Source organism: Furipterus horrens, unplaced genomic scaffold (assembly GCF_987537825.1).
Source record: "Furipterus horrens unplaced genomic scaffold, mFurHor1.1.pri manual_scaffold_2, whole genome shotgun sequence".
In the NCBI taxonomy this organism is placed as follows: Eukaryota; Metazoa; Chordata; class Mammalia; order Chiroptera; family Furipteridae; genus Furipterus; species Furipterus horrens.
The window spans coordinates 107,371,365-107,382,825 of NW_028327172.1; the positions used below are offsets into that span (position 1 = coordinate 107,371,365).

Genomic DNA, 11,461 nt, shown 5'->3' on the forward strand with positions numbered 1-11,461 from the left:
AAGTCAATGGTGCTGTTTTTGATGTATAATCTTTGAATTTTGACAAATGCATCGTCATGTAATCACAACTACAATTAAGATAGGCAACCCCTCCCCCCATCCCCCACCCCTCACAACTTTCTTACGTATGTTTGTAGCTGACCTCTTCCTCCACTCCTAGTCATTGACAACCAGTGGTCTGTTTTCTTCCCTTACAGTTTTATCTTTTCCAGAATATTTTACAAATGAAACCATACACTTTGTATGTAGGCTTTTGAGTCTTGTTTCAACTTAGTATATATATATTTGAGATCTATTCATGTTCTTGCATGTATTCCTTTTTATTGCTGAGTAGTAGTTTGTATGGACATACTACTACAGTTTGTCTATTTAGCAGTTGAAGGGTATTTTGGTCATTTTCAGTTTGGGATGATAATGCATAAAACTGCTAAAAGCATTTACATACAGGTTTTTGTGTGAATGTAACTTTTCATTTTTCTTGAATAAATATGTAGGAGCTGTGTAGCTTCATTGCAAGATAAGTATAATTGACCCTTATAAGAAATTGTCAACATTTCACATTTACATTAGTAATATATGAGAATTTTAATTGCTTCACATCTTGTCAGCACTTGGCATTGTCATTATTGTTTATTTTACCACAATAGGTTTATAGTATCTTGTGATTTTATTTTCAATTTTTCTAATGACTAATTGTTGACTGTATTTTAATGCTGTATTTTAATGTATTTGTTAATGTTTTTAATTTTTCTTTTGACTGAAGGGTATGACTGAAGATAAAGGTCAAAACAGTTGATAATATCAAATACAAAAATATTGAATTTTCTAGGTCATAGCTTAAGATAAAAGAATAATAGTTTGATGACAAGGTAAAATTTTTGAGAAAGGGCTGATGCATTTGGTAAAGGTTGCTGATTGATTAAATGAATTTGAAAAGTTAGGGGGAAAATCCTAAAAAATATTATCAAGAACAACAGATGAATATAGTAAGAACAAAATTAAAAACAATTATTTGAAGAAAAACTTGTAAAGGCAGTTGAAAATAACATTTTCATCCACCTGTACACCCATGAAGAGAATATGAGTAACTAAATCAATGCATTTAAAATTTTAACATAACAAATAAATATTGGTATTTCTAGAAGTTGCTGGAAGGGTCCTATTAAGTATTTCTAGAGTACTAGGAGGGTAAGCCTTGACAGACACAATTTTGATAAATGAGGAAGCATAGTAGCACTGAAAATTAATGTATCCATACTGTGACAGTCAAACTATTTCAGGATGAATGGTAAGCACGTGTCGACCTTGTGTGGATATATTACCTAGAGCAGAATTATATAGGGGATCTACATAGTACTTTCATCTGTGCATGACAAAACTGTCCCAGAGGCAATGACAGATTCCCTCGCTAATCTTTTGAAAACTCTCCCATTTGCTGCAAGTAGGGATCAGTTATCTGCCCTCTGAAAAATTATTGTTTAAATAAAAAAATAAAAAATAACACCTTAATGCTAAAACAGAACTAAGCAATAAAATGCAAATTAAGTATTAATTCAAATAAATAATAAATAAAGGAAAATAATATGTTAAAATTATATAACATGTATAATATAAATAAAAAGAATGAAACAGAAGATAGCAATATAATATATCTCTTCATTTTATTTATTAAATATCTATTGAGAAAATTCTGAATGGGCACTGAGAAAGAATAGTGACTAGAGTGGTAAATTCAACACAGTCTCTACACATGGAGCTTACACTTAAGCGAGTAATTATAATACAATAAGAATGGCAAATGTTAGCAAAGGCAGAATGATTTGAAAATGTAGAGAGCTCTCCACTCATTTCAAATGTAACTTGAATGTTTATGAAATATGGAAGTAGAGTTAATATTAAAGTGTAATTTCAGCATATATCAGGGTCCAGAAGGGGCCAGAAAGCAAAATTCAGAACAAATTGAGACTCATGAAACATTCCAAGACAATGGCAAAGTAATTTTAGTCATGTTCAGAGCAGAGAAATGAATACTGAAAGATTAGTTATACTCCTTGCACAAGAAAGCAGAATGTTGAGTTGGCAGAACTGTTCAACTAATTGTACTAATATGCATTAAAGAAAATAAATGGATTGGAAAGAGTTTAAGAACTTTGAAGCCTAAAGTAGAAAAGTTGTGGAAAATGTGCTTGAACTAAATCCATGTCTCTAGAAAAACGTGCCAGTGACATCATGCCACCTGTACATAAGAAAGCACAGGAAAGATTAAACACACCAATTCATGCCTTATCTTAAAGTTCACACACTCCCGGTGACTGAGAAATTCTTATTTTATCATTATTCTGCTTTGGGTTTAGAGTTTTACAGAAGTCATAGATATATTGGAAGGACCCTGTTTCAGAAATTTTCTTCTAGATAATCGGATTATTTTGATTCTTTTATAAAATCAATAATATACAAAATCTGTGTAATTGTAGAATATTTGTAAAATTATAACATAAATCCTCAGTACTTTTAGTGTTTTGGTGTTTGAAGAAATATCATTAAATTTATAGATATATAATTAGATTGTTGCTTTGGGCCTAAAGTAGGCAGTAGAAATGGCTATAAAGACTCACCCTAAACTAAGATTCCACAAATTACTATTGGAATTGCTTGATGAGTAAAAAAAGAAAACTGTAATTTTTTGAGAAACTGTGAAGAAGTGATAAAGTATTGAATAAGAAGGATGAGGTCATCTGAGTCAATCTTTCATTACTTTGTTTATTCACCCTTAGAAAGACATTTTAGCACTTCTATATATCAGGCACTGTGCTACTTAGACTGACGCAAAGTTTAAGAAAAGACAGACCTTACTTCACAGAGCTCACACTCTAGTTGGAACTCAGAAAGACATGCGAGCAAATATAATACAGTGTGATAAATTTAATAAGTGCTTCCAAACATCAGATAATAATTAAGGGACTTATATGTAATTAAGACTTTTGACAAGGATAGGAAATATGTAAAAAAAAATGATTGTTTATTGAGATCTTATTTTTGTTGTTAATTCAAAAACAAATTGTCTTTTAAGCACAGAAATTTGTGAAAGTATCTGACAATTTTTAACTATTTTAGAAATCAAGTAAAAAATTCAAATCAGATAATTCATGAAAGTAGATTTTAGATAATTGTATAACAAATTACAAATAGTTTCAGTTGATAAATCAGTGCCAATTAAGCTTTAGTTGTGTGTTATAAAGCTATGTACCTGACATTCATAAAGTATTTGTATCAATGACTTGAATGAACACATAAAATATACCTTTGAAAAAGATAACAAAGCTGGGAGGGGTGGTTAAAACATTGCATATAGACTGCCAGTCAAGATGAAAGTAAACACACTTTGGCTCCTCATACAACTACAGAAAAAATTACAACTAGACCTCAAAACAAATAACACCCAGAACCATCAGAAAATTGAGTTGTATGGAAGTCTGACAACCAAGGATTTAAAGAAACCACATTCATCCAGATGGGTAGGAGGGGCAGAGACATGGAAATAGGCAGAAAGGCATGGAGACACCATGTGGAGCAGAGAGGGGGAAGAACAGGCAGCCCCACATTCACATTTGGTAGATAAAAATCAAGAGGGATAACTAAGGAGGGAGGGATCCCAGCCCAAGGTCAGAACACACAGCCCAGGATTCCAGCACCAGAAGGATAAGTCCCCATAAATTCTGGCTGTAAAAACCAGTGGGGGTGGGAGTGATGGAAGAAATGGCCAGATTTTCAGAAGACTCCGTTTAAAGGGCCCGCACAGAATTAGAACTTATGCAGAACCAGCCCGTCTGGGATTCAGCACCAGGGAAACATCTGGAAGGGCACCAATCACATAAAGGGAGTAAGCGAACTGACTAGAAACAGGGTGAGTGACTGACAAACCTCCAGAAGCTAGGCAGTGGCATTTTCCCCTCTCTGAGAGCCCCCCCAATACAGCGACAAAGCAGTGAAGTGGGTTGCCCTGCCCTGGCAATTACCTAAAGCTCTACCCCACACAACTTACAGGTGCTTTTTCTACAATAGGCCATGCTACTAAGACAGGGAGTCAAAGAAGCTCTACCTAATACACAGAAGCAACCACAAGGAGACTGCCAAATTGAAGAGACAAAGAAATATGGCTCAAATGAAAGAAAGGAACAAAACCCCAGAAAAAGGTCTAAATGAAATGGAGATAACCAACCTATCATATGCAGAGTTCAAGACATTGGTGATCAGGATACCAAAGGAACTCACTGATTATGACACCAGCATAAAGTAGCCCCAGGAAGATATGTAGGTTACATTAAGTGAAATAAAAAAAAAAATCTGCAGGGAATAAAACAGTGAAGTGGATGAAGCCAAGATTCAAATCAGTGATTTAGAACATAGGGAAGAAATAAGCATTCAACCATAACAGCAAGGAGAAAAAAGAATTCAAAGAAATGAGGATATTATAAGGAGTATCTTGGACATCTCCAAGTGAGCCAACATCCAAATCATAGGGATGCCAGAAAGAGAAGAAGACAAGCAAGAAATTAAAAACTTACTTAAAAAAATAATGAAAGAAAACTTCCCTAATTGGTGAAGGAAACAGTCATAGAAGTTCAGGAAGCACAGAGAGTCTGAAGCAAGATGGATGCAAAGAGACCTACAACAAGACACACCATAATTAAAATGCCAAAGGTTAAAGATAAAGAGAGACTCTTAAAAGCAGCAAGAGAAAAGAAGAGAGTTTTCTACAAAGGAGTCCCCATAAGGCTGTCAGCTGATTTCTGAAAAGAAACTTTTCAGGCTAGGAGGGACTGGAAAGAAGTATTCAAAGTGATAGAAAGCAAGGACCTACAACCTAGATCACCCTATCCAGCAAAGCTATCATTTAGAATTGAAGGGCAGATAAAGTGCTTCCTAGACATGGTAAAGATAATGGATGGAGTTCATCATCACCAAACCATTAGTGCATTAACTATTAAAGGGACTTATTTAAGAAAAAGAAGAAAATCAAAACTATGAACATTAAAATGGCAACAAATTCACAACTATCAACAACTGAATCTAAAAAAGAAACTAAGCAAATAGCCAGAACAGAAACAGAATCATAGACATGGAGATCATTTAGAGGGTTATCAGCTGGGAGGAGGAATGGGGAGAATGGGGGAAAAGGTACAGGGATTAAGAAGCATAATTAGTAGGTATAAAGTAGACAGGGGGATGTTAAGAATAGTATAGAAAATGGAGAAGTCAAAGAACTTATATGCATCACCCATGAACATGAACTAAGGAGGGGGATTGCTGTAGGGAATGGGGGCACCAGGTGTAAGTAAGACAAAGGTGGGAAAATTGGGACCACTCTAAAACACTATCAATACATTTTTTTAATCGCATATAGAATTTAAACAAAGACCAGAGATGATAAATCAAATGTAATAAGATAATTTCATTATCAGCAAAAATTGTAAATTCTTGTTAAAATGAGTTAAATAAGTATGGGGTTTTAAAGACCATCAATAACATCAGAATATAGAAGTCCTGTTATAACATAATGTGAGATGCAGGTGCAAAAACAGACAATGAACATTTAACGTTTATGTAATATTAACCAAAGTGTGAAGTCATTTATTTGTGACAATTGTTACCATAATCTGGTCTGATTAGACTCAATTCACATTGTGTCCAGTTCTGGAAACCACAGGCATAATTTTATGTACTGTAATGTTGATTATTTTTTTCAAGGACGTAGAGGCCAGAGATATCTAAAACATCAAGGAAGGCAAAGAAAGGAACATAAAACACACACAGAAGCAGCAGCTGCAGAGCAGTGGGTGAGATACCCCAGACAGATATTCTGTAGGCACAGTGACAGATGTCCTAGAGGACAAACCATGTTGTCTCAGCAAGTTTGAATTACTGCAGCATTAAGAAAGTACAGGCCCTTATTAGACTCAAGGGGACCCCTACTCCAGATGAATGACCCTACAAAGAAATTGAAATAAAGGGCAAAATGGTACCCTCTGAAATGACTCGAGGAAGGAGAAAAAAGCACGACCCTGTTTGTAGAGGTAATAGGATACAAGGAGGAGAAGAATGGAATGTGCATCCTGGACATTAAAGAGAAAGCAATGGCCCTGATTGTGTAGACTCACAGTAGAGCTAACAACAATGAATAAAAATAACATTTCTTAGAGTTCCCAATATTTCCTGCCTAGAACAGGTTTTATCCCCAATTCATGGGCAGGGCAGTGTCTACAGTGACAATGGTATTTCCCCATTTGGGAAAATAAGAATTACAGAGCAAATCAGGTTACATAAATAATTCAATATTTTCTCAACCCCGCCGCACAGTTGACTGATTCCTAGTGAAACACGTTAATTGAATACTATCCCATGAGTTGATCACTGTGCTGGATTCAGAGAATGTGAAAACAGATGAAGCCAGTGCTTTGACATAAAGAATTCATTACAGGTAATGGAGAATCGTTAGTTTTTAAAGCCAGCAAGTAATGGGCTAGGGTTTAGAACGATAGCTAACGACAAATGGTAAGTCTTAATAAAATCTATTTACATGGTTGAGAAATAATGTTAAAGAAATGTAAGGCATAAAACATTTGTTAAAATATATTACATATGTAATATTTTTATGTGTATCTTAGTTGGGAAAATAGTTTATGGCATATTGCAGATAATATACCAAAATAATTTAAATCACTTTCTAATTGCATAAGTTATACATTTTTTTTTACCAAAAATTCTAATAACAGAGGCATGCAGTCGTCACATTTTTATGTGAATTTGAGTTATTTAAATAAAAAATATAATGTATATAAAGTATAGTTGCACTTCTTGAGAAAAATGTCATACAAAACAAATAAGCCTAAATTTAAAAATCATGGAAATGTGTGGACTATAAACTGTTTACACTATTACCACAAGGTGGTGCCATAGTGATAACTGTGGCCAGTAAGGTAATTAGTCTTCCAACCTTTTCTCAGTATTTACGTAATTATTATGTTTATGTCCATATTCATAATTTGAGTTTCTAAATAAGTAAAATTATTCTATATCTAACATATGAACTGGAACTACTGTCTTCAATAAATCAAATGTGTTGGGGATGCACCTCATTCTTAAACTGCTAATATTCCTCAGTGAAAAGATACTGTACTTCATTTAACAAGTCCCACATCAATGGTCATTTTGATGTCTTACAATTTTTCATAAATGCAAATGATGTCATAAATAACATTCTTAAACAATTATCTTTGAACAATATGTAGGAAGTGCATCTGCAGTCTATATTTTACCAGAAATTTCTGGTTCACAGCAAATGAACCTTTTAAATTCTAATAAATATGGTCCAATTGTCCTAGTCAAGGGTTCTAACAATTAAAGCTTTAACCAACACTGTGGTTGAGAATGAGAATGCTCATTTTCTCTCATATCACCGTGATGGAATCTTTTCTTTTTCTTTTTCTTTATTTATTCTTAAAGATTTTATTTATTTTCAGAGAGAGAGGAAAAGAGGGGGAAAGAGAGGGAGAGAAACATTGGTATGCAAGAGAAATGTCAATCAGTTGCCTCTCGAATGCTTCCAACTGGGCCACAACCCAGGGATGTACCCTGACTAAGAGTTCAACTGGCAACCTTTTGGTTTGCAGGCTGGCGCTCAATCCACTGAGCCACACCAGCTAGAAATGTTTTCTGTCTTTTTAGATGTTGTCACCTGATATAAAAGTGTTGGTGGTGATGATTTATCTCATTCCTTCATTAGTAGTGAGGTTGAATAGCTTTTAATTTTTTTGTGAGCTTTTGCATTTTTGTTCAGTGAATGCCATCTCAAATCATTTGCCCGTTTTTCACTTTTTTTAGCAAGTTACATTTTTTGTGTGTTTGTTTTGGATTGGCCAGGACTTTATATATGTTATGGATATTAATCATTAGATTGTTGTATCTGTTATTTTGTTTTTTCTTAATCTGTCACTTATCTTTGAATTTTGATAATGGTGGCTTTTATTACAAATGAGTTTTAATTTTTTTAGTGGTCAAACTTCAGGATTTTACATGCTGTAGCTTCTGGATTTTGTTTTGCTTTGAAAAAATTTTTCAAAATTTTAAATCTCTATGAAGATATTTCTTTTATTTGACTGTAATGCAATCATATGAGGTTTTTTTACATTCAGTATTTTTGTGCATGTGGAATTTATGTTTTTAGGAATATCCAATTATCTGAGTATAATGTATCAAACAGACATTTTGCCTCTCCAATGATTGGAAATATTACCTTTATCATGTACCAGTTTCAAACATACATGATTCTGTGACCAGCTAACCAAAATATTAATATTTCCACACAAATAAATGCCATGGACCACAGAATTATTCCCACTTCCAAGAAGCAAGAGAGCTTGGAGAGTTAAAAGATTTTTAAGAAGTTTTGTGACTACACTGATGGCCGATCTGGACCTGGGAACCCATTTTTCTTATTTCTTATTATTTTGTTCTCATTCTGCTGCGAACCATGATTTGAAATCAATAGAAAATAAGTCGCCTTTGTCCTATTTTATCTTGACTCATTTTCAGTAACAACAGAAGTGTGTGGTAGGTCCCCATGCCAGAACGGAGGAACGTGTATAAATGGAAGGACCAGCTTCATCTGTGCTTGCCGACATCCTTTCACGGGTCGCAACTGCACTGTCAAGCTGGTGGAAGAAAATGCTTTAGCTCCAGGTAATAAAGTGCATACACCTTAGGGTTCAATGTCATATACAAAAAAACATTTTTGGAAATATCTATGAATGAATATTTAAGCCTGCTTAATCTAGGCTCACTTGAGGATTAATACCTGTCATTTCTGAAACTTATTGAATAATGCACGTAATTTACAAGTAGAAACATCATTTTGTCAGGCAAATTCATATCGATGTATGCTTGTTGAAATTTTCAATGTTGGTGTAACAGAGGCAGGTTGTTTTGCTCTGGGCATTCTAAAATATAAACTCTCCTTGAAAAAGTTGTTAAACAGTACACCTTTCATTCATATTAAAATATGGTCATTTAAATGAAGCTTTCGTAAGAGCTTACTAGCAAAGCATCTCCTCCATGAAGGTTAAGATAATAGTGCCTTTTGACTGGGTAAGGACTGTTAGAACGTGCTCGAATTAATTGAATAGAATAGGATGTCTTTTTCCCCCCATTTACCTTTGTAATTATTGGTTGCTATAAATTTACTTTGAGTGTACCATTTCTGATTTTTTTGTACCAGAAAATATATGCAATGTTTAAAATGTATTCTCTTTAATGAGAACAAAAAACATATTCAAATCGGGCTTTTAATATGCTGCATAGTGAAATCTAAAGTTTTTAGTCTATTTTAAATCTCAACCTTTGTTAGTACATTTGGCATTAATTACATAGAGAATTCATTCTGTCTACTTCTCTGTAGTGCGCATGACTTCATTTGGTTTTCTTTTAGCCTCTAGATACCATTTGACAAGGTGCTGGAAAAAATTGTTTCTGCATCATGTCAGCTTCAATTCCTTCAAAGGGCTTTGAATTCCTTTACCTCTGGAGATAACAAAGCAACAGGCAAATTAATCTTTGAGATTTTTTTGAGGGAGATCAAATGTTATTATTCTTTCCTGGTCTAAATGGAGAAACTGAGGCTCAGAGATGCTAAGCGATCTCAGCCAAGAGGACAGGCAGGCATTCAGACACAGTTGCCCTTGTTAAATATGATGAATGACTTCTTTCTTCTTCTAAACCTTTCTGTACCTGAGATAATATGATACGGATATGAGGAAAGGCAAAACAAAGTAAAAACATAAAAATTAACTTGTTCCATTTTTTCCTTCAACAGATTTTTCCAAAGGATCTTACAGATATGCACCAATGGTGGCATTTTTTGCATCTCATACATATGGAATGACTACACCTGGTCCTATTCTATTTAATAATTTAGATGTCAATTATGGATCTTCATATACTCCAAGTACTGGAAAATTCAGAATTCCATATCTTGGGGTATATGTTTTTAAGTATACTATTGAGTCATTTAGTGCTCATATCTCTGGATTTTTAGTGGTTGATGGAAGAGACAAGCTTGCATTTGAATCTGCAAATATTAACAGTGAAATACATTGTGATAGGGTTTTGACTGGGGATGCCTTATTGGAATTAAATTATGGGCAGGAAGTGTGGCTAAGACTTGTAAAAGGAACAATTCCAGCCAAATTTCCCCCAGCTACTACATTTAGTGGTTACTTGCTATATCGTACATAAATTAGTGTGAAAGACAGACTATCACCCCTACTGAGAAGCAGCCAGTGTTTTTATTTACCTTTGCATGTTCAGCTGCTCTATTTTTAGTTTTTCTACACAAAATGAAAATCTACTTTTTAAATCTAAGACTGTAAGTTTGTTTATTTCATAAAATTATTTGGATAGCTTTTGGATAATCTGAATATGAAAAAGTTCCTGCTCCCAAAGAGATTTAGTGGCCAGAAAACGAAGTGCATGTGTTAGCATAACTTTTTTTTTTCTCATGTTAAGTCATTTTAATGTAAAGTAATATAAAATGGTAATCACTCAATATTGTCAGTCACAGTAGCCTTTCCAATAAAACATTAACTTGTGTTATTCTTTGCATGTGTAAACAGTGTGAGAAATGCTCACAATAAAAACCGGGACACAGGACTTCAACAGCAAAGCAAGTCGTTTATTCACCAGTCTGCAGAGTCGGGCGCACCCTCAGCCAGGAGAATGTGCCTGCCAAGTAGACAGAGAAAGCTGGTTTTATAGTAAAGTGCCCCACCCTAAAGTGAAATTGATTAGCTTCCTCCACCCCTTTCCTTCTTCCCCGTTTCTCCATTACTGGTTACTCCGGAGTTCCAATCTAACATGATTATCTAAATGTCCCTATTGTGATTTGTAAATATGCTAATGCTATCAACTCCCTTCTCAGAGATCCTCTAATTACATTTGCCCTTGAAACCCTTTAATTACATTTGCCCTTTGTTACTAATGACTTTCTACTGGTTTGGGAGTCACTATGTCCTTGTTTCTTAAAATAGTAACATGTATTTCTGAAATTCACAAATTTAAATAAATTACTCAAAGACTAAGAAGTGTTCTTTAGATTTTGATGTTTATTATTTACTGTTAACCTGATCAATTTTATACATTAAAATTTTCATTTACAATCAAAATTTAAAAAGTTGAGTTGGACACTTGAAATGTGCGTAACTATTGTTTTTTTCTTGTAATTAAAGGATAATTAATAATTGATAAATATTTGACCATTTATACCCAAGTCTAAGGATATATAAGTGTATCTTCTACTTGCCTCCATTATACAGTAGCTACAGGAGAAAAGTAAAACCTTTCTCTTAGGCTGTCCTTCTGCAGCAGCACATTCAGACCTGCCTGGATTTTTATACAGGGTACAAAATAC

General features: G+C 34.1%; 1 protein-coding gene across 1 annotated transcript in view; it reads left to right on the forward strand.

The window, feature by feature from the left end:
- Positions 1-11,121, forward strand: part of MMRN1 (multimerin 1) — a 66,310-nt gene extending 55,189 nt beyond the window's left edge. Inside the window, exons 7-8 of the mRNA XM_090267944.1 lie at positions 8,593-8,739; positions 9,869-11,121. Of these exons, the coding sequence (XP_090124070.1) occupies positions 8,593-8,739; positions 9,869-10,290 (569 nt within the window). The 3' untranslated portion in view covers positions 10,291-11,121. The remainder of the gene's footprint in view (positions 1-8,592; positions 8,740-9,868) is intronic.
- The last annotated feature ends 340 nt before the right edge of the window (positions 11,122-11,461 follow it).